Genomic DNA, 24,650 nt, shown 5'->3' with positions numbered 1-24,650 from the left:
GTGGATTCAGCTGTTCCAAACTGAGCATTGTTTAGATGTCAAGAATTGCTCACTTGCAGAAGCTAAATTCTTGATGCTGAAAAGATTTCTTTCTTTCTCTTTTTTTGTTTCTTCCTTTCTTTCTTTTAATTTTTATTAAAATATAGCTCACAAAACATATATTTCTAAATGTACCTCTGGAAATATTCTTTTGTGTGTGTGAGCTCCTTAAACTTTTAAACAATCCTCTTATTGCCTTGGTCTTATATAGGACCTTCTTTTGTAAGCCCATTAGGACTTCAGAAGTGGGAATGAATGAATGAGTGAATCCTCAGTGCATAAACTTGATCCAGACCTCGTGTATATTTCCCAGGCAAAATGGTACTAAAATTGTTCATTTGAAGAGGGGGCAAATAATTCTCAAATATTGAGTTCAAATTTCTTCTTAGTCTAGCATGTGCATATATGTTATTAGTTTCGTTATTCCCAGCATACAGGACACTGTTGGAATTAATAAGAATGTAGCCTACTGCCACTGTTAAAGATGCTTATCACCATCGGGTGCCAATATTATATTTTGTTTGGTTGAAATGCATCATGAGAATACTTAGAGACTGAAGTTCAGACAGAGAGGGCAGACTGCTCTGTCCTGCTTCGCTTCTGGGGTCAAAGGCCACCCCCAGTGTCCTCGTGATGCATATGTACTCAGAGAGGATTTCTCTTAACAGTGGCCATGAAGTAGAATTATTAAATATATTCATTCTTGACCAGGTAGACCTTTAATTTGTGAGGTGATCTGTGATTTACAAAGTGCTTTCGTATTATGATTTTACAGAATCAGGTTTCCAGAAAAAGGCATCAATACTAGGAGAGGTTAGATAACTAAATGCTAATCTCGGAGCTAAGTATATGCTAGAGACAGAGTCAGTCCAGTGTCCTGACTTGTCGCCTGGTTTTTCTCTTTCTTTCCAGTCCATTCTCCACTCCTGCCGGATATTTACTATTTTACCTCCATCTGTTGAGTTGTATCAAAAGCCAGGGAGAAGCAGGGAGTTCCATTTCCAGAGCTGCAAAAGTGTTACATAAATACAAAGCAAAATAGCCTAACTCAGAGGACAGAAACCATGGCTATTGGGCCATTTCCTTCCAGTGGGTACATTTCAATGGGCCCGCAATGTATGTATTTATATCAGTCATATATCTGTGCATTTGTGTGTTTTAAAATATACATGTATATTCAATATATCTTTAAATTTTGACAGACATTTTTACATCGGGAGGTAGCATTTAAAAAAAGAACGAAACACCTGAGATTTTGGCTTACTTGACAAGTTGGAATATGTAGCAATTCTGGGCGTGGTTTCTTTCAATTCACCTGGCACTTAGAACTTCATTATGTGGTCCTTGATTGCTGTTCCAATCAAGGAAATCAGATTGGTCTAACATGAACCAATCTTTGGCAGAACTGGAGATGGAATAATTCTTTGTAGTTTGTCTTCTGAGCTTTTTTTTTTTTTAACCCAGTGAACTAGCTAGGATTAGGTTTAGCTGGATGTAATAAAAAAAAACTAAAGTACCATTGGCTTAAACACAGTAAACATTTATTTCTCTCTCAAATTAAGTCTTGAGTAGAACATGAGAAAATTCAGAGCTAATGTGGCAGGTCTGTGATGTCTTTGGGGACCCAGATTCTTTCCTTTCCTCTCTCTACCCTCACATCTTCAGGTCGCCTCATGGTCTCAGATTGTTGGCGCTCCCACCATCAGGTCTTATTTCAGACCCCAGGAAGGAGGAAAGGGCAAAGACAGCCACGTCTTCCTTTAAGGAGGCTCTCGAGGAATCACACAGTGCTTCCACGTAGGTCTCATTGGGGGAAGCTCAGTCTCATGCCCACCTTTAGTTTTATGAAACTTGATTGCTAAAGAGAAAGGAGAGGATGGATGTTAAAGAAGTGACAAGTAGTCCTGTCCATACCAGTGTGTCAGGAAGAGTGTGTGTCTAACCAAGGAAATGTCTGGAAATCCCCTTCATTGAACCTCCCTTAAAGGGCCCAGTTAAAAATGGAAGAATCAGGCTTTGCCTAACTAAAAAACACCTTAGTCCTTGTGCTAGATTATACTTCTTTAGTAAAAACTATCTAATATCAGAGTTCCAGAGCAACCCATGTAAACTTGGCAACAGACACTCCCTATGTTTCCCAGAAGCTTCTAAATAACATGGCATTCCCACCCCAAGAAAAGATTATACTGCATCCTATAAAAGAAAATCAATATTTTATCGTTAATTTTGTAAACCCAAGTGAACATTGCTCGGGAAAACCTGGTTCTTTTTTGGCTTTTCTAGAGTAAGCTGTCAGGTTATGAGACCTCTGCATTAAAAGGCATTTCCGGTTGTCTTTTGTGTCTGCCTTTCCCAGATTTTTAAGATGGCTCCCTCAGTCTCCCCAGGCCATATGAAAAATGGATTTCTGGCACAGAATCTGCTTATGTACAGTAACCCACTCTGGCTTCGAGGCCAATTGTAGATAGGAAAACTCGGTGAGAGCTGCTGCTGTCGTGTGTGAATGCTGTTACAGCGCTTCCTGTGAGATGAATGAGTGGGGAGAAAATGAAATCTGCAGCCCACTTAGTAGGTCTATCTTCTTATCAATCTTTATGAAAAGATTTTGAAAGAATTTGTCTTCTGTGCCATCTGTCTTTCTCATGAGGTCATTCAAGCAGTTGCTGTTTTATTTGTGTAGAGTTAAGGAACAAAGATTTTTCAAATGCAGAGCACATATTTCCTTCATAGCTGCAGTACATGTAGAAGCTAAGAACTTAAGGATAGTTTATAATTACTATTTACCCATAAGTTGAATTAGTGTTAGCTACCTTGTTTCATGTGATAGATGTAATTCAAAATTAAGGGAAAATAATGTCCTGTAAGATGAATGGAAACGGTTTAAAGTTTTTAGCAGGACTTATTAAATGATTGAGTCATTTACTAAGAAAACCTAATTTACTTAGTAAATTTTCTGAGTCATTTACTAAGTAAAATCCAAGTTGGGTATTTTTCCAGTTGTAAGTTACTGCTAGAGTATATAAAATACATTTTGAGTTACGTGTGTTAGATGCACTGTTACCTTAATTCCTGCTGAAATGCTCCTAGTAACCTTCACTGTTAGTGTCCAGCCTACTGCACCTGGTTATAAGATGTACTAGTTGCTAATGCAAAGATATTGGTAATGGAGAATGTGGCTTAGATTGCACAGCTTCCTCATGCTGGATCTCTAGATTAGATTGACTGGCCCCCCAAGGAAGAGGAGGTGCTGGGCACATGGGAGCCTGCCTCTGTAAAACTTAGATGGGCTCCTTCCAGGCAATCAACAGCCAAAGAGAAGGGGAAATAAGGGGGCCGAGGAAGCCCTCCTCTGCAGGGACGGGTGAGAAAGGGAGGTGTAAGGGCACGAGAGGGTAACTCTGATGGCTAACACTCCACTAGAGTGTCAACTAGAGTGGAAACGAGTGGAAACTAGAGGCAGCAACCACAAGTTCCAACGTTAATAAAATAAGAGCATATCTATAAGGAAATATATTGTAGTAAATAAAATCATATTTAAAGGCTATTTAATGAGATAGTAAATTTTCCAAATATTGTAGTCAATGAACTGAAACTGTGTGTGTTTATCATCAGTATATAAAATTGTATGAGGCCAATTTCATAAAATATATGCACACACAAAAAAACGGGGAAGCAAATTTCAAAATATTAATAGTAGTTATTTACAGGTAGTATATTTACCTATTTAAATACATCCATTTCTTCTGCATTTGAAAAATTAATTGTAATGAATATGTATTGCTTACTAGGAAGTGAAATATCACTGTCTACCTGGGCGCAGGTGATTGAAGACATATCTTTGGGACATCTGGAGGCATAGCCTGAAGTGACTGATCCAAAGTGTAACACTCCTTTTATATCTAAGGTTTTATTTTAAATATTCATGAGAACTTTTCCATTCGATTACACAATACAGCTCTGTTTAAGGAATAAAATGATGCGTTTAGTTTATTATCGGGAAATTGAAATGAAACAATTTCCGTCACTTTTTTTTTTTTGTCCAACGCCAAGTGCTGTAGCATTGACTCCATCAGGAATTGGGAGACTGTGCTGGGTGGAAAGCACTGATCCTGCAGACCGTGGCCCTCACCCCCACTGTCCCTCTCCTCTCTCCTGGTGCCACACTGGATCTTGAGAACTCAGGTTTACAGAAAAAGCAGCACACAGATAGATGATAGTAGCTATTTCACTGCTTGATGACCAACCTGTCAGAATTCACTGAGGGAGAGGAGCCCAGACAGCTGGCCAAGATGGGACACAGAGCAGGGCGCTGAGGCTGTGGGTGGTAGAAATGAATGACCCCATTACCTGGCTGAGAGGTGGCTCCTCTTTGGCTGTCACACATGGAGAGGGACGATGACCCCTTGCTTTGTCAGTCTCTGATGCTTCCTGGTAATAACTCATCAGAAGAACATTATCGGGAAAGAAAGATGTTCTTTAACTAATGTTATCACATGTAAATGAAAAAATTGCCATAAAGGGCCCATTTTCTACCATTAATTCTCCTTTTCTAGCATTCAAGCTTCATTTATGTATTGTGGTTTTTGTCCTAGGCAGTAAAAAGCAGTCTGTTTGCCTGATGTTGATGGAGAAGGTTCAGGCACATTCAGATGCATTGTTTGCTGGTGTATTTTGATATGGGCATCTCCTTAAAACATGGCTCACTCACTTTTACCTACACCAGTTGAGTTGTAGCTGCAAATAAGGCCTCATCATTTTAATCCTATTTTCTAGGTTTTATTTCTAGGCTTTATGATTTTCTAGGCCTTTCCAGATGCATCTAAGATTGACTTTGAAAGAAATTAAGCAATTTTTATTTGTTTGTGTTTTTCACGGTGCTGTTTCTAGCCAAGATTTCTCTCTTTTTAGTCACCATTTTCTTCAAAATATGCATGCTTGGCTTTTAATCGTGGTTCCAGAAGTGATGATTTCAGGCAGTTATTGCTGGAATTTCCTAGCAATAAAGATACTAAAGTTTAGGCCATTTGTATCTAACCAGTAGTAAAATCTGCATTTTTAAGTACTCATCGGCAACAAGATATTATGTGGGACTTTTTGTCCCAGATTTGACACTAGGACCCATGGCTTAAACTAAGAAGCAGTAAGTAGTCCACATTTTTAAAAGAGCCACCAACAATTGAGGTTGTACATGTCCTCCGAGGTGACAGATACTATGCTGAACAGGCCCTCTGAAATTAATCACTAGGCTCCCTGACCAGCACCCTATTCTAGTTTGTACCACCAGTCACATGGGGAGCAAGAAAAAATAGTGACAGAGAAACAGAGCAGACCTCTGGGTAGGTCCCAGTACTGAAAGGCAAACCCCTCCTGAACCTCATGGAACACTTTCCCCTTCCAGCAGCTAGGTGCATGCGACATCAGCTTTCTCTGTACTGGCTGGAAATTTACTTGGGCGGAAGCCTTGATTTGCCCCCATGTCCATTTCATGGAGATGAAGCCAGCCCGATGGCCAGGGTCTCAGGTTGAGTTCTGCCGGAAGCAGAACCTGAGGTGAGGATTCAAGTGCAAGTAGCTTATTTGGGAGGTGATCCTAGTAGACATTGAGAGGAGAGTGGGGATGTGAGACCAGGAAGGCCACCAACAGCAGAAAAGGCAGCCAGTGCTTAAACCCACTGGGGAACACTGGGAGCCCCTGAAGAACTCAAGCCTTAGAAGTAGCACAATTGAGAGGAATTGGCGGGTATTTATAGACCGACTCTGATCAGTCACTGTTGAGAGTTGCTCCGTGGAGGTCAGTCTCTGTCACTCTCACTTCCCTGCGGAGTAGTCTCCAGGCACCAAAGAACGCCCTCAGACAAAGATACAGATGCTGGGATATGGGAGCTTGGGGGGCATCGACAGTGTCTGCCATTGTACTAGAAACGGGACTTCAGGGGAGCAGCCTGCAATGGCAACATTTGGCAAAGCGAGGATGTGTGACTTTTCGGTGGATGCAGGAGAACCAAGGGAAATTGCTGGAGCTGCATCACTTTATTGTCCTCTAAGCAAGACAACTCCAGTAGTGAGAGGCAGGGAGTTCCTGTTGGAAGTGGGAGCTGAGAAAGACGACAAGTGCTCCAAGGGACACACACATGGACCAGCGTTTGTAGGCCACAAACACAGCAGACACCTGGGACTTTATTTCCTTTGACATTTTGCTCTTTGGAAATTTCCTTTTTCTCCTATCATTTCAAGGCCTAAGACCCACTATCGGAAAATACTAGGCAGAGGTGGCTGAAGTCCCCCAGCAGGATAGATTTTTTTCAGAAGTTTTGTCCAGGCAGCCTGGGCCAAAGTCTAAATTCTGAATCCCCATGTGATATACTGCCTCTGTGCTTTATTGTCAGAAGATCTAGTAGACGCAAGACCCACTGATGCATTCTCACCAATGAAGTTTATTGAAAAGGCATTAAGCAGAGAGGGCAGCCCTGAGGGCGACTTTGGTATGTGGATGACCAAGCAGAAGACCAAGTGGAGCAGACTAAGAGACACTCGACAAAGACATTTGGAGACTGTCACTTGAATGAACACCCTCTAAAGTGCCTGATAACCTCAAGTGATCTTTCTTATCCCTCACCCCTTATCCTCAATCAGTCAGAAATTACCTCTCAGATGCCATTTTATACAGTATAATCACATTGGCTAGCATCTGCCACCTCATGTACCTTAAGAGAGATATCTACCAGCCATTGCAGAGACCAATCCACTAAAGCAGTGGGAGATCATATCTGCTATTGCAACACATCTGTCTCTGTCCTCTTCATTTATCTAGTTTGCTGAATTCTTAGATTCCTCTAATCCAAGGTCAGTACTCAACCTCACAGCCTTTATTAAAGTAAAAATGAGACTCAAGCAAAATCCGTTTTCCTAGTCCTATTACATCTAGTCCTTAATCTCAAAATATCGTACAGCAGAAACTTAAGTTTATAAATTCATGTGCCAAACCTCAGTCCAAAACTTGGTCTTCCAGCTAAATTTAATTTATCCTTATCTGGGATACTCGGTGTTCCCTTGCATCATAACTTTCCTCTTTTTTTCATGTGCCATCTCATTTCACAAATGAAAAAAAAGAATCTTTATGACTATTTTAATAGTTCCTTCAGGTAAAGAAACCTCACTTTAGCAATCAGCTCTATGATTATCAGTACTTAGAAAAACCTGTCTTCAAGTACTTCAGGTAATAGCTAGATTCATTTATATACCCAATGCATATTTAAAAAACGTGGTCAGTAAATGCAAGCATATAATTAAAATTTAAGAATTGGTTAATCCACCAGAGACTATTATACTCAAAATAGTTTTAAAAATCAAAACTTTTAAATGATGACATATGTAAATATTACTAGAGTCATTGATAATTTAAGTATATACATATAAATATTCTAGTGTATGCAAACTCAACCATAAATCATTTCGGGTTTAATTTTAGTTTTTTAAAAAGATATGCAGAATTTTTGCTCTTTAATAGTAATTGATGTGGTCATTCATAAAAATTAAAATACCAAACAAAACAAAACAAAAGAAAGACAAACCTTCAGATGTCATTTATTTGGAATGGTAATATATATATATCACAAACGTGTTTTTGATACATTTAGGATAACTATAATAAATAAAATATGCACTTAAAATCACTCCTCAACCCTCACCTCTTTGACTCCCTCATGTGTCAATACATTTGATTTGAAATGTATCTGGTTTTTTGAAGAGTTTTAGAGTTGGGTTCTTGCTGAAGCCCAGATATTTGCAATATAATGGTTAGAGCCTCTGTGTTCCCCATATATTCTAAACTCCTGCTAAACTTTTCCTTCATAGTTAAATACCTGGAAAAAGTCATTTCTTTCCTGACAGCTTTGAATCATAAATCACATTTTTCTACTTTTTCAGTATTCTTTTCACACCTGAATCCTCCCAATCTCTACACCATGTCTCCTTTGGTGCATTTTTTTTTATTTATTTTATTTATTTATTTTTTTAGCTAAGCCATCCTGCTACCTGTTGGCAGCTCAGCTGCTGCTCAGCTCGGGCTGGACTCGAACCGCTGTTGCTCAGAGCTCAAACTCTTAAGCGAGCTCTTAACCAACTGAGCCACTCGGCCGGCCCTCCTTTGGTGCATTTTTTAGAAGGACCATTTGACCTGATAAATTTCTAAAACAATATTTTTACTAGATAAATCTAGGCATAGCATTCATTTTTTTTTCTTTTCTTTATAACTCTTGTCTCCTATAGTCCATATCAACCAACAACCATTTTCATTAAGAATCGCACCCATTCTCTTCCTCATCACTTGCCCACCCATGTGAATTATCCCTTTCTGTTTGGATTGAGGTGGCAATTCAGAAGTTAAAATGGATCATTTATATTCTTTCTCCTAGGAATCTGAACTAGGGCACAAAGAGCTCTGAGAGGGTAGATTTTTTTTTTTTTTTTTTTTTGCCGGAAGGTAGAGCATATGGAGTTATGACTGTGAACAGAGGACCGGAGAAATCCCACCAATGCAAGGAGGAGTAAATGAAGATGTTCAGACAGAAGCTGAGACAAAGTTCAGGGTGGCCCCAAGGAAACAGATGGAAGGTTGGAGGGAGTAGCCACTGTGGTTCCTGTGGCTTGGTTGTTCCTAGTCCAATCCCTCTTGAGGCCCAGTTCTTCAGTTTGGAGAGAGATTTCTATATGCTTCCAAAAAAGCCCACACTTTGCTTAAGCTAGTTAAGTGGATATCCAATCCTTGTTGACAACCAAGTGTTGTTAAGACATCTTTATAAGTTTTTATCTTGAAACAGGGCAAATACCTTTAATTCAAGGGTTACCCTTAAAAGTCTTTACTAGCTTCCATCTGCAAGTGTGTCTCTAGAAATAATTTTTGCTTCTTTTCCTTACTATGGAAATAATATCCGTTAATAGTTTTAGATAAAACAGGAAACTGTAATAATTACAGTTATAGTCTCTCACTTTTTTTATATATGTGAGAGCATATATAATTATTATGTGTAAATATGTAGTAAAAGCATTTTCTATAATTTTCATTTTTAAAGCTGCACAATGAAAATTTCCCATACAATAAAATTCTAAAATTACCTTTCAAGTATATTCTATCATGTCGCTATACCACAATTGAATTTTTAAATCTCTTATCACTGGCCAGTTGTTACTGAAAAACTTTGCAGTTAAAATAGTTATTCTTGTGCATAATGCATTCTCAACCCCTCTTAATATTTTTTTTCTTTTTTATTCTCCTTCACGTGAAATATGAGTATACTTTATTACACTTATTTCTGTTTCTTGCCTCATTGTGTTGGTTAGACTTCCCACATAGAAGTGATGGGGCTATCTTGCCTTGTTCATGAATTTAGTGAGAATGCTTTGAATGTGATTTTGCCCATTGGTTTGTGATAGCTCTCTTTATCATATTAATTATGTACCTCTGTATTCTTTGCCTAAGTCATTTGTAAAATCACAAACTGGTGTCCAAATATCATTAGAGATTATCTTTCTCCTTTGACCTTTGATGTGGGGCACATGAATAAATTGTCATCTTTGACTTTATGAGCTAACTGCCACTTAGCTATATTATATAGGCATTGAACATGTGAACTGAAATCATTTTATAAATTTAGTCAAAACAGGATTAATAATAGTATTGATTTGATTTTATTACCTTGTAGTACGTTAGCAATTTGTTTAAGAATGGTATGTCAGTTAACCTTCTAATTTTCATTTGGATTCTATTGACTTTTTGCTATTCATATTTTCTTTATTCCTTGTGTTTATATAGGATGGGTGAAGGAATTTGACATTATTATTAGATATTTGTTTGGTCTTTTGTATATATTTTTTTTAACAGTCTGAATTAAGTCTGCTACTCATCAACTCTGGTGCACACCATTTCAAAATTTGATGTACTGTCCCTGTGGGTTCATTTCAAAATGATTTGTGTCCATGTTTAATAACTAAAGCATGTATGTGGGTGGAAAAATGCTGTGACCATAAATCTGAGATTAAGTTCTTCTTTGACCCTCTGGTTCTTCTGTGATTTGGCTGGACTGTAATAAATAGCCTAAGTGTTACTTGAGCCAACATTTTTTTTTTCATTCTAGAATTTTAGTCGATGAAGTCTGAGTAAATACTTAATGCAAGTGAGACATACTAAATATGATTGATTTGATATTACAATATAAATAAGAAAGCTTAGTTATGGTAGAATACTCTTCCCAGTTACACATTTATCATTGTTTGTTAATGTTTCTGTTGTATCATCAAGTAGTAAATTAAAAGTCCCTAGCACAGTGCCTGGTATATAATAGAGGCTCCATATGGATATGGTGAAATAAATTTAAATATATTTACAAGAGTTTTCATTTCATGATCACAGGACAGGATTCACTGTAACAATGTTTGGCCTAGAATTTATTAGTTTATTCTGCACATTGGACTTAAAGCTAGTGAAAATTAAGGTATTTGTTTGTTTATTTTTTTCATCCACTTATTTCATAGTTATTTTTTGATCATCAATCGAGTGAAAATACAAGGATCAACCCTTGCAATAGAGTATCTTGTAATCTGTCTTGGGATATAGCCTGGTATATAAGCATTAACTGTAATTATGATGGAGTTAGTGTAATGGAATGTAGGGGGAGGGGCATTGAGGCAGGTTTAATATTTTCTGCACAGCCGAACAATTCAGAAAAGCTTCCAAGAGGAAGTGAACTTTGCTCTGGATCTTGAAGAACTGGTAAAAGGTAGAGGTAGACAGATAGGGAGATAAGAAAGAATTGCTAAAAATTTCCAGGCAGAGCGAACATCAGGAAAGCATGGTATGTTCTGAAACCTCCACACAGACTGGTGTAGCAAGGATGAGAATGTCATGTAAGAGGTAGGTTGGTGAAGTACGCAGGAGATTGGAGTGTGATGAGGGGTGTGGCTGAAGTATTCTTTAGGAATGGACAGTAAAAGGACATGTAAAGAAATTTAGACTATGTTGTAGACAGGGAAACTCTTAGAAGTTTGGAAACATGATTGTATCAGTACTTCAGAAAGGTGACTTTGATGGCCGATCATATAAGGGATCTGAAAGAAGAGCAGCTTCAGCTAGAGATGTTTCTCCACATACTTGACTCAACTTAAAACTTTTAAAAATCTTGGTCATTTAAGAAATGAAAAAAAACAGTATTACTATTATTTAACTTACATTAGTGAAGTTATTAGTAGTTATTAGTGAAGTTAAATGTGTTTCACATTTTCTGACAAAAATAGAATTTTTTTGTCTTAATTTTGGTTCGTTAAAACACTCTTAGATTTCTGTTATTTTTCTCTGTGTTTTCTCTTAGAGAATTGTAAAAGTTCTTTACATTTTAAGGAGACCTTAATATTGCATTTGATAAACATGATGCATATATTTCCAGTTTATTTCTTGCTTTCTATTTTTGATATTTTTGAGAAGGAGCAGAAGCTTTAAGAAGTGCACTACTTCTTATGGTTTTGTGTCATTGCCTTGGCTAGAAATTTTCAAAAGTATTTTAAAATTCTAAGTGAAAATTCTTAGAATGACTGATTTGCTTCTACACTAGTTGAGAAATATTCTGGTTTCTCACAATTGAGCATGATTTACATTGCTGCTTTGAGATAGATAATCTATCACATTAATGAGGTATCTTTTTATTCCTAATTTTATTCATTAAAACTTAAGTTTATTGAATTCCTTTTTAGCATTTTGGATTATTTTCTTTTAATTGGGACAATTACTGTGTTGTATTACAGCAAAAGACTTACTGATTTTAATCTGTTTTTGTATAAGCCTTATTGAATAAAGGAGAAAGATTCGTTGAATATTATTTGACTTCAATTTGGAAGTATTTATTTGGAATTGTGCTTTATGTTTGTAAGTGACATTAGTCAACAGCTTTCTACACTAAAATTTGTACTAAGCTTTATCAATTTGAATTTCTGACATTTTATCTTTACTAGCAATATGAATTTCGATGTCTTTCATTGCATTTTGGGTTTCCTTGCATTATTTATTTATTTATTTATTTTATCAAATCTCTCTCCTCATACACATCCCTGTTTTCATCTTAGCCTGTTCTTTTCCTATGGCTTTTAGTTCCTGTTTCCATAGAGTCTATCACTTTCTAAATCCTAGTAATGTAAGCACCATTCCATTGTGCTGAGTTTTTTCTTATTTCAGTATTAAGTTATGTATTCTTTTAAATCTTCAAGTTGACTTTGCAGTTCTTAAGTTTACACACTATTTTCATAGGCTCTAGACTTGTGTTTTTTTCTCCTGGGATGAGGATATATCTAGCTTGAATTGTACTGTCCAATATTATGGCCACTAGCCAATGTGACTTTAAATTAATTAAAACTAAATAAAATTATAAATTCAGTTTCTCAGTTGCAATAGCCTCATTTTAAGTGTCCAGTAGCCACATGTAGCGAGTGGCTATTGAACAGAATGGATACCATGTCAATCATCACAGAAGATTCTACTGGGCAGTGCTGATCTCGACCCTCTTATTTTCAAACAGACACAATACATGGCTTATTTTTAACCTTTTTCAGTGGCCACTTGGGTAGGTTATCAGTTTGTTTTAATAATAATAATAATAATAATAATAATAATAATAATAGCAGATTTTATAACCATGTATTCCAACACTCATTTTACCCAGCTTATTATTTATTGCAAACACTATGGCTGGATATCTCTATGACTGGATATAGAAAAAACCTATCTGGCTTCTTTGAAAATTTCCTGCTAAAAAATAATTAAAGATAGAATGTAAGATGTAGATAAAGTACAGGAATTCACTATGAAAATCAGAACTAAATCCTAGAAAGCATTTGTTATGTGCATTTAACATAAGTAAATAAATCATTGAAATGGAGATGATAAATGAGATAAAGGACTGAAGTGAAAAACAAAACTGGCTGAGAAGCTGAAAGGAATAGAGAGAACTGTGTGAAATAAATATTGTAATGTTGCTGTAAGAAGTGTCCAAACCTGTAGAGCATTTTTATGAGTTTATTAGAGCCAAATCGATGACAATGTCTGGGAAGCAAAATCTCAACAGATTAAGAAATGCTCAGGAGAATGGTAGTTTTAGAGCATACTGTGTGTATTAGAATCAAAGACGCAGACAGAGGAGGAAATCCATTGGTGGTAGATTAAGGGGGTAGGAGAAGGCAAAGGGGGAAATCTCTAGGATTGGATGAAAAGTAAAAGAGAAACACATATACTTCTTTTACATTGGTGGGTATAGAATAGTTAACAATTAACATTTATGGCATGCAGAGATGGTATTCCAGCTACAAGATAACACTGAGGGATCCTGTGTCGCATGCTCTGGTGTGATGGGCTATGCAAGAGGAGTCTAGAAAAGGGGATGACTCTGACATTTCAAAGGTATGTTATCTTAGATGCACAAAAACGATACACAGGCTCACGTCAGGTAAAGACTGACCTTTCTCAAGGAAGCTACAGGCCTAGAATGTGACTACCCACTATGACCTGCTTTTAGTTAGGAATTTTTCTGTTCAGACCATCCTATGTGGTTACTTTCAGTCTCCGAGTTTGTAGGGCCTGCCATGCTGGCCTCCCCTGAGCTTGTCAGGTTTAGTGTGTGGACCCTTTTTCATCCACAATAACATGGAAAATAAATGCAATGCCAAGATTAATTCTTAATTAGAAGTAGAAGGGAAGAAAGACAACAAATACTACATAAAACCAAACAGTGATAATATGGAAGAAAAGTTTCACACATTTCTATCAAATTGAGAAGGAAATAGGATGAGATAAAAGTGAGAAAAAGAATATATGAAGTTCAGAAAATGAGGAACCAACAGATGAATAACTCCTTTTCCCAGAAATACTACTCAAAAATATAAAACAATAAACCTTCCTTAAACTGGAGAATATTTGAGCATTCAAATTCAAAATAAGTAAATAACAGACGAGGGTTGGTGAAATTTTAGAATTTGAAGGATGAAGAAAGTAATGTAGCTTATGGTGTCTTGTTCATAGTTAATGTTTCTTAACAAGGAAAAAAAAACGTGGAAAAAAAGTTGAAACGTTGGTTTACTAGTTTTCTGCTTCTTGGAGGAGAATGGCTCTGATATAGTCACAATAGGTAACAGTTCATGAAGTCAAGTTTTTCGAAAGATGACTTATGAAGTTCTCTAGTTACTATCCTCACTCATGGTTGGCTGCAGTTGGAATTATATCCACATGTAGTTTAATTAATGGAGCCCAAGGGCAAATATTGTCCCCAAGTCAGTTTTGTTGTGACTCCTCTTTTTTTTTTTTTCCAAGACCATTTTTCAAAATAGTTCTCTTGTGGCCTGACTTTGAGGGTGGAGAGTGGGGTTGCAGTCTTGTGTAACGGTGATGGATCTCGGGTGTTAGAACAATGTTACACAACCCTGCATTTTTATCATTCTAATGACTATTGCTGGATGAGGGGAGCTTACTTCCCTGCCAGATATTTATACAAGCTAATCAGAGGCTTGATACAATACAGATGGTGATAACCTTTTGCCATACAGAGTTCATGTCGAGTTTTTATTTGGCAGCAAAGGGTTTGCCTCATTCAATATTCTGGACCAAAAAAAAAAAATTCTACTTCTTAAATGCCTTACAGAGGATAGCAGATGATGTAAACCATTTCAGGAACACTAAAAAGAGAATTAAGTGCTAGGCCTCTGTCACATTCCCCAAACATTACCACAGATCTATTTACTTCTTAGATCTGTGGGATGAAAACTATTTTTATTGAATTATGTTTTTATTCAAGTGCGATGAAACACAAAGATTGGGGTGGGGGGGCCAATGATTTTTCACTAAATTAGCCACCCCACTATCTTTAAAGTGCATTCCAAACCCAGATCTTGTGTAATTCTTAGCTTGGACTACGAGTCCTCCTATTCTTCTTACTATTTTAAGCTTAATATATTGTCCTGCCAACAGATGTAATGGTTCCTGTAAATATTCACCAGTTCCCCCCAAGAAGAGAAGAAAAATAGAACCACAGCTTTAAGTGTTGTTTACATAAGGAGCAGTACAGCTAGAAATCTCCACTAAATCCTAGCCTGGATGTGAAGGCATGGTATTGCCATGAGTCAAGATTAATATCACAGGATACCATTCGTTTGTGTCAGAAGGACAATAAAGACACAAAAAGGAAACTTTATCTTTTTTTGTATAAAACTATATAAATACAGAACATGTGTGCACATCCATACACAGATATTCCATACATTCCTACTGGTTATTCAAGACCAACTCATGTAACTCTCTCCTTTTTTTTTTTTTTAGTTTTATTTTATTTTTTTTATTATTAATTTCAGGTGTATGAAACAATGCAACAGTTATCCTTTTCACCTCTCACAAAGTGACAACCCCCCTCCCCCCATCCACTGCTTCCCACCCCGATATCATACATATCTATAACAATTCTATTGACTCCATTCCCCACACTGTACTCCACATCCCGTGACTAATATGTATTAAATTATAGTTGACATATAATATTATTCAACTGCAGCTTCAGATGTACAGTGCAGTGGTCAGGCCTCTACACCGTCCATGATGTGGTCTCCCTAACAAGACATGAGACCATCTGGCCCCGTAAAAAATATTTATAACATTATTGACTATATTCCCCAGACTGTCTTTTCTATCCCTGAGGCCATATCATAGTTAACAATTTATGTTGTCCCCTCCCTTCCCCTTCTCCCTCATCCCCACCCACATCCCATCTAGCAATCTTCAGTTTTTCCTCTGTGTCTCTGAGAGTATTTCTGTTTACTTTGCTCGTTTATTCAGTTCTTTAGATTCCACATATAAGTGAGATCATATGGTATTTGTCTTTCTCTGACTGACTGATTTCACTTAGCATAATGTTCTCTAGGTCCATCCACATCGTTGCAAATGGTACAATTTCCTTCTTCTTTATAGTTGAATAATACTCCATTGTGTAAATGTACCACAGTTTCTTAATCCAGTCATCTACCGATGGGCATTTCGGTTGTTTCCAAGTCTTGGCTATTGTAAATAGTGCTGCAATGAACATAGGGGTGCATATATTTTTTCATGTAACTCTTTCCAAAGCATCCTCGAGTTTATCCAATCCACTCATTCAATAATTCATTCATTGAATAAATAGTTATGAGTACCTCCTCTGTGCCAAGCTCTGTCGAGGATACCATACTGAAAAAGACAATTTAGTTTCTTCCTCTCTTCTCCTTTCCATCAAAAGTCTCACTTTTGTTTTTTAGTGTCTTACTGACAGTTAATTGTCATGGTCTTGCAGAACAGAGAGTAGTCCAAATGAGCAAAAGCTTAGGGCAGTGTCCATGGAGGTTAGGATATGATTTCAGAGTGGAAAAACTCAAAGAGTTTATCACTTTGTAAAGAACAAGAATGGTGTAAACACAACTTGCCACATCTTGGCATGCTAGAACTCAGAGTTACCCTTTGAGTACTGATGTACAATTTTAGAGACAAATAAAATAGTATCTCACCGAGTGCCATCCATGACAGATAATTGGACTTTTCTCCAGAAAAGTACTGAATGAAAAAAATGTGTGTGTGTTTCAGTCCATTCCAATTATTGTTTATATTGATGGGGGCTTTATGCCTGGCATGTGTGCTAACTGAAAAAACAAACCAACAAACAAAACCTTTATTTGGCCAGAAGGTGCCTCTTTGGGCTGGTTACTGATTCTCTTTGGCAGGCCCTGAGAAACCTTTAATAACTGGTACTGGTAGGTTTTTGAGAAGAAGTGGGGTGAAGTGTTTGAATACCTCGTCTCAAATTGTAGCATTTCCTGATGTTCTCCAAGCCATTTTTAGTTTATTTTCATTGTCTTTGAATCAAGGTTTAATGACTTTATCTTTAGCTCACAAACACTGAAATATTTGATAAGGATTATTGAATTAGAAACAATACCTAATGATTATATACCATGAAAAATGCTTTCTCTGTACTTGAATCTTAGAATCTGAGAGAATCTGGATCTTGTAGCGGAGAGTGCCCCTCAAAATGAGTTGAGGCAGTTATTTTTTAAATGATATCATCTCCTTTTAACTTTAACATAACAGAGTATAATTTTCGCTCTTCCTGACTACTTTCTGAATGTAGTGTTTCTTGAATTATTGCCTAATGGACATCGAATGCCTTCTAAAACCTTGCTACAAAATATACTCTGGCACTTCTTTACCATTCTTATCCATTTATAATGAAAAGCAACAACAGGAAATTTAGTTCCAATGCCAAATTCACTACTGGATTCCCATGCTTTACAGTTTAATGTTACAAAGTATCAGTGGCAATAGATAGATGCCTTTTTTTAAAAGGTTTCATTATTGTCTTTTATGTATAGAAAAGGAACTGCGTATAATGTTTATAATTCACTTGTCCTAAAATAACAAAGTGAAAGTTTTAGATTGAGTAAATCAGTATTTTCTCATGAAGGTAGGACACCACCAAAAACAAAGCTGATTTTGTGCTAATACTGGGTGGTCCCAGTAAAAAAGATGAAGTATTGAATCAATTCTACAGTGTTGGAGGAGCAGTGGAAAGACAAATACAAAAAGCAGGTTGACCCTTATTGACTCTGGAAAAGACACATTCTGTTAAATTTTCTAACTAGTTAGGCTTTTAGTATATGATCATGAGGTGGAGGGAGATAGGTAGGTAGGTAGGTAGATACAATAAATAGATACAATAGATAGATATTCTTGGAAGTAGGTACATGGGACTCAGGTTTGTTTTGTTTTGAGAGCATGAAAATAAAAAATAGTTTGACAGTAAGTGATAATATTGATAAAAATCAATTCCGTAAATATTTGCTGCTTGTCAGTAGCGAGTTCCATGGCAGAGCTTCTGCTGCCTATGATGATACAGTTTAAATGCTTTTACGGTTTATTGTGGTTCTGTGAGACCATTATAGTCTCTAGTCTGTGCTGATTTCTATTTTACTTTCACTGATCAGTGTTCTTTTCCTCACTCTTATGAAACACTCATGATTTTCACAGATATATGTTACATAAGATGGGAAACACATAGTAGGTCAACACAACACCGACTCATAGTAACTTTCCATTTCATTACAGCAAATTCTTCGCCATTCTCGAGAAAACTCGACAAAAGTTATATTTCTCATTACTGATGGGTATTCGAATGGGGGAGATCCTAGACCAATCGCAGCATCACTGCGAGATTTTGGAGTTGAGATCTTTACGTTCGGCATATGGCAAGGAAACATTCGAGAACTGAATGACATGGCCTCCACCCCAAAGGAAGAACACTGCTACCTGCTCCACAGTTTTGAAGAATTTGAGGCTCTAGCTCGCCGGGCATTGCATGAAGGTAATGCAAAACTAATGCCATAACACGATACATGTCAATGGCGTTTCCTTCTCTCTCTCACTGCTTGAAACCCACTGGAGGGTAATACCAAACCCAGTGAAGTCTTCGCTGAGCATGGTGCCCATGTATCCTTGGTGTATTAAGACGTGTTGCATTTTGTGAATAGCGATGCCATTCTGACCTTACAACCAGAATATTTGTTTTGTTTTTTAACAGCCGTGATATATTTTCACGAAAATATCCATATGCTCCCACCAGGAACCATTAGAATCAATGGAATGAATTTAGGTGTGTTTTGAGGCCACACACAGAGTGGAAAGCCTTAACTTAGACGTCATTTACAGTGATCTGGAAAGCTGAAGTAAACATTCAGAAACATGTGTGGTGAATCTCACCCGCATGTTTCCAGAAATACACGTGAAGATAGAGGGACAATAAATACTTAACACATACTTCTTGACCTGATAATTTGAAGATACATATACTTATGTATAAACTAAAGAGCGTTACCCCAACAGGGAATAAAACCCAGTAAATCTATTCATTAGAGTGAGTTCCTTGTTCACCACTGAGAAGGCTGTTTATGTATGGTTTAAGGTAGTTGACCGACCAGACATAATATGGGCTTGTGTCTTGGTGAGCCACAAGAGAACGTATAGATTGGGGAGGAGATGATGACAGGAGATGTAGCCTCAGACCAAAGCCATGTAGAAAATTAGGCTTGATCCTTGCAGCTATCGGTGTGCAAGATTCGATTTGATGGGCAAGTCATGGCAACAGGAGGTTTCCAACAGTTGGTGATGTTCAGAACAAAATAAGCAGATCAACCCTACTGTAGTTCCAAGAGAAGAGTTGAGGGCAAGGTCTGTTACTTAAGTCTTTAATCAAATAACTATAGATGTGATTGGTATTTATTGTTTGCTCGGTAGCTCACAAGCAACACCCTCATAACAGCAGTCAGGACTGTAGTTTTATTTATGGATTTGAGCAAGGATTTCGTAAATCTGGTTCCTGCTGCCTGACCTCATCCCGAGGCAGTGGAGCCCAGGCTGGTGTGGGAGCCAGGAGTGACCTGTACGACTGACTGCTTTATTTCCTGCTGCATCTGGGGATTCCTTGCTGAAGTACTTAATTTCTGCCTGACCCGGCATGGCCTCGAGAACTTCTGATGAGGCCCCAGACTGAAGTAACTTAACTGGCTGAAAGAAATCCCCAGTCTGTGGTAGCGCAAATAACATACATTCATCTCCAGGTGGGGGTAGGGAGCAGCTGGGAATGAGACAGATACGAAAAGATTTTTTCTCCTGCTTGCACTTACATTTTAGGAACTAGAGACTATAACATTCGACTGTTCATTCATTTTGTTATCACCCTCTGTCCTGTGTTATTGGTAGATCTGCCTTCTGGGAGTTTTATTCAAGAAGATATGTCCCATTGCTCCTATCTGTGTGAAGCCGGCAAAGATTGCTGTGACCGAATGGCAAGCTGCAAATGTGGGACACACACGGGTCAATTCGAGTGCATCTGTGAAAAGGGGTATTACGGCAAAGGTCTGCAGTATGAATGCACAGGTGAGTTTCCAGTTTGTGTGTTAAGTCTATTGGTTATCTGTGTTGGGTAAACGACGACTCCCAAAACTCAATGGCTTCAACCAATAAGTACTTATTGCTCATGGGTCAGCTAAGCAGCTGTTTGGGTCTCAGCTGTGTCAACTCATGTGTTTGTCATCAGCTGTGAATTGAGTGGGCTGCCCTGCTGATCTTAGCTGGGTTCCCTTGTTTGGGGATCAGCTGGCTGGAGACGGGTCTAAAATGGCTTTGTCGGGGACCACGAGGCTGTCCTTGATGTGGCCTGTCAGACTCCAGCGGGCTGCCCGGGCTTGTTCACGTGGTGGTGGCAGGGTTCCAAGAGGAAGAATGGAAGCGTGCCAGGCCCTTTGAAGCCTACATTCAGAACTGGGAGGGGGACGATTTGAGATCTCTTATTTGTAATCAGCCTGTAGTCAAATCTGTTTTAAGTCAAAATATGCCTCAGTGTCTGTATGAGTTTGAAGCCAGTGGGATTCTGGTCCTCAGGCCACGTGTAACTTTTTTGTGATCGTCACAAAAAAATGCAACATTTACTTGATGGTCTTTTAGCTCCTCACAAGACTCCACAGAGGGACTTCAGAAAGCTCCAAAAGTGACATCACTTCAAATTGAAGTTCACTTCATTGATATTTGTAATTTTACCTCCTGTAGCTTTCCTTACCAGAGGATCTTTATATTTTTAATCTTGTATTAGAAAGGCAAGAAGCGCAACTTAGGGTTTGTGTTCTGCATTATATTTCAGTCACTATCTAATATGTAAAGTAGTATGTGGTTTTCTTGTGGCAGCCTTTTGTTTGTTCTCTTTTTACCCAAAAAGCAACATGTTTTTTATAACTTACAGCTCTCCCATGATTTGCTGTTTGAGAATGATGCATTCCCATAGAAATTCATGCTCACCAGGAAATTTTAGGAGCCGTAGGTTCACTGTGCCCTGTGGTCTGTCATTGCTTGTTCCACGTGAACATTATTTATTCTGACATTTGAAAGGTAGGCCTGCCCTGAAACACAGAAACATGGTTCTCCCCTGTCTACCTGACCTGCTTTCTCTCCCTTCTTCTTTTCCTCCTAGGACACCTCCTCTTGTGTTCTTTTACTCTCTCTTATTCTTGCTGCCCCTCGTCTCCCTTCCCTTACATTCTCTTCCCTCCCTGGCCCTGAGCCCAGCGGGTAGACACAGCCTTCCTGGGTCCGACCATCCACGCTCACCCAGCAGAATCACTCCTTTCTTGGCCCTGCTCCCGCTCCACCCAGCAGGATTTCTCATTTAAGCAGGAAAAAAATAAAATAAAGAGGGGTGGGGGGAATCAGCCCAACTGCCTCTGAGTTGGCAAAATGCCTCCCGTTGAGTCTTCCCACACTTTCATCAACAGCCCTGCTTGGCATTGTCCCCAACACCCCCTCCTTTCCTTCTCCCATCCTAGCCCGCCAAACACAGGCAGAAGCTCTCATTTTCCTGCTCCACGCTGTAGTCAGCATGTCTGCTTTCCGTGTGGTCCTAGACTGAACTGCTCCCAGCCAACAAGCCACTGCCGTATGGCTGCCCAGCAGCCTCAGCCACGCTGCCGCAGCCCCCGCTGCTCCACGGCACTATAATCTTGCATCCCAGGGGAGAAGCTGCAGGAAGAGAGGGGGACATTTCAGAAACCCACTGCCCCCAGTTACCCAAGTAGCTGTGGCTAATCCCAGTCGAACATTCCAGGCTGAAAGGCACAGCAGTCTGTAAAATGTATGAGGTTGAGTAGGCCCATCAGTAGAGCCTCAATAGAGGGCCCAGGAGCCCTCTCGCTGCTGGTTCTAGCCAAGGACACCAAACACAGAATGATTCTATTATCCATCCCTTCTGTTAAATGAGTAAGCCTCAGCTTAATACTCCTTACATACATGATTTAAATTAGATATACGTGCATCGATATAAATGCTCAGATTGTCGTCTTCAGTATTTGTTTCTAAGGCTTTAGGAAAAGTCGTATTGGAGCTCCAAGACGTGCATTGTGACTTTGTATAGTTGCAGGAGGGAGGCACTCCTCACCAGCTCCTCCTGCATGCCAGGAGCCAAGAGAAAATAAATTATATCCTTCTCATGGCACAAAAGACTCACTATGAAAAGACTTTATGATTTTTTTTCCCAGAAAGATAGAAAGAATTATTGGCTCGAAATCATCCAGTACTGAAAATCTGGAAGCCATGAGCCCCTTTCAAAATCTATTTAGTTGACAAGTTATTGAGCACTTTCTCCATGCCAAGCCCTGTGCTAGGCATTGGGTCCAGGCAGGAATTCAATGGTGACCAGACAGGCATGGTCTCTACCTTCTGGGAACTTACTCCAATCACACATGTCAGTTTGTAAAGGCAAACTCTGAAGTATGCTATTAAATAAAAATGCTCATGGCATAAAGCAGGACTCCAGGGAAGGCTCAACTAAGATCAACACCCTCTAAGCTACGATCTGAAGGATGACTAGACAGACTTTAGCTATTTCATTGCCCCAGGAGAGAATCTTATCTTTCCTTCTGAGTATTCAGAATTCTGAGTATTTATCCTCATTGTAGAAACAATGCCTTTCAGAAGCAAATCATTCCTTCCTCTTGAGAGCCAAAAGAAACCTTACAGATTATCTGCTCTAAACCCCTCATTCTACGAGAGGAAATTGAGGTCTCAGGAAAGATGAGTGTTTTGCTCAAGATGGCATATCCATAGCCATCAGCAGGACCTGGGAAGGGACCCAGGACACTTTCTCTAAGTCCTAGGTTATTTCTAAGATACCACACCACTTATTTTGCATTTTTGAAAATAGCTTCTTACATACATTGCTTTTCCATAGACACACTGAACTGTGCTCAAAGTGTTTTAAAACAAACAAAGATCTGGCTCAAATTCACCCTCTGCCAATTACAAACTATGTAGCTTTGGATGATTAATTTCTTCTGATTCTCAGTTTCTTCTGTAAAATGGGCTAAATAATGGTCTAGTTATATACTGGTATAGTTATATACATGTATATATACATGGTATAGTGATATATGTATATATACACATTTCTATACATATAGAAGTATATAGATTGTATGTATATGTATACATATGAATATACATGTATATGTATATAGAGATATATAGAGATATAGTTGGGTAATTGAGAGTACACTATACTTGGAGTGCTTAGGACAATATCTAAAACATCAGTTCTCAATCAATGGTAGCTTTTATTATCAGTCATTATTGTGACATAATATACACACGAGAAAGCTAATAAATGAACATTAAAATAATTACCTCAAGAATGAGCTACTTGAAGATAAGTGACACCATATATTTTGTAAATTTCACTCTTCTACACTAGACAAGTGGCCCTAACCTTAGAAGCTGTGCTATGTGGGGGTAAGGAAGATGTGTGCATGCAGGTGCATGCCATCAAGAAACCTTACACCTACCAAAGGTGGAATAGAGTTTTGACCTAATGAGTATCCAATGAAAATCAAGACTGCTGAGTGACAGAAGGCAGTGAGATCATGTGCCATTGGATCTTGAAGGAAGAAGAGGCTATTTGCCCTGGTTAGAGGAAATGTATATGCTGAGGCAAATTATATTTCTTAATTAATTTTATAGAAAAGTAGAATCCTAGAGCTAGCTGAAAGGGTTTCTCTCACCATTCACTTGGGCGACAAGGAAACTCTATTCCATGATCATATAGGAAATTTGTGGCAGAGCTGAAGGGGAATTCAGTTTTCCCAATTCCCATTCTGGGGTCCTTTCCCAAAGGCCTGTGAGACCTCAAAGATAGCTGAGGACTGCGATGCTCCTGTGATCTCCTTCTGTTTTCCCTCCTTGTTCTGGGTGATTGGCAATCTGGGTTGCATGCGTCCTCAAACAGTGACCTCCCACAACTCTGGCCAAGGCAGTGGCCGCACTTGAAATGACCTGAGCACCACTATCCCAGTAAGCAGCTGCTTCATGCACAAGACCCCGATGCCAGAAAACATTTAGTAACTGTGGATCTGTTCCACATCATGAACATCTTAGCTTGAATGCAAGCTTGAAGAAACTTGGTAGAAATTACTAACAAGTAACACTTTGCCAAAGAGTTCAATTGTATAAGACATGAGTATGTTTGAACTGGTTTTTAACTTCCCTTAGTTCAAAACTTCGAGTTAGTTTCCAAATAATCATGTGCCTTTAGCTGGTGGTATTAAAGAGAGTGTGCTAATAGGTTTTATAAAAGCAAGGATCATATAATAAATATATAATCCAAGGTAAAATGATGATTTGTTCAGATATGTCTCGTTCACTTGTCTAATGGCACTGAACACAGAAACCATATTTGACAGAATTTAAACACTAAAAAAATCTGCTGCTAGGAAAACGGAATTTGAAACACAGTTGTAATACTTACCAAGCCATCCCTGACACGGTCCAGTCTAAGAGAGGCATTGCAGTGAAAGAAATCAGTTCAGCATCCAAAATAAATGTCAAAATAGTATAAGTCCTTCACTTGATATTCTCTAACTCCAAAATGGGAACAGCAATTCTTAAAAATGCCCCTTTTCTTGTCATCTTTTCCCTTAGGAACCATAACTCTTCTGCACTTATCTCCTCAAATTCCCCTGTACACACACACACA

The 24,650-nt window shown here is 38.4% G+C and overlaps 1 protein-coding gene across 1 annotated transcript in view; it reads left to right on the top strand.

The window, feature by feature from the left end:
• SVEP1 (sushi, von Willebrand factor type A, EGF and pentraxin domain containing 1) overlaps nt 1-24,650 on the top strand; it is a 177,261-nt gene that overhangs the window by 6,176 nt on the left and 146,435 nt on the right. Inside the window, 2 exon segments of the mRNA XM_019635789.1 lie at nt 18,188-18,443; nt 19,838-20,014. Coding sequence (XP_019491334.1) covers nt 18,188-18,443; nt 19,838-20,014 — 433 coding nt within the window.

This window comes from Hipposideros armiger, unplaced genomic scaffold, assembly GCF_001890085.2.
Source record: "Hipposideros armiger isolate ML-2016 unplaced genomic scaffold, ASM189008v1 scaffold_24, whole genome shotgun sequence".
Classification (NCBI taxonomy): Eukaryota; Metazoa; Chordata; class Mammalia; order Chiroptera; family Hipposideridae; genus Hipposideros; species Hipposideros armiger.
Note: the sequence above shows the minus strand (reverse complement) of the source record. Positions and strands in the feature narration are given on the sequence as shown.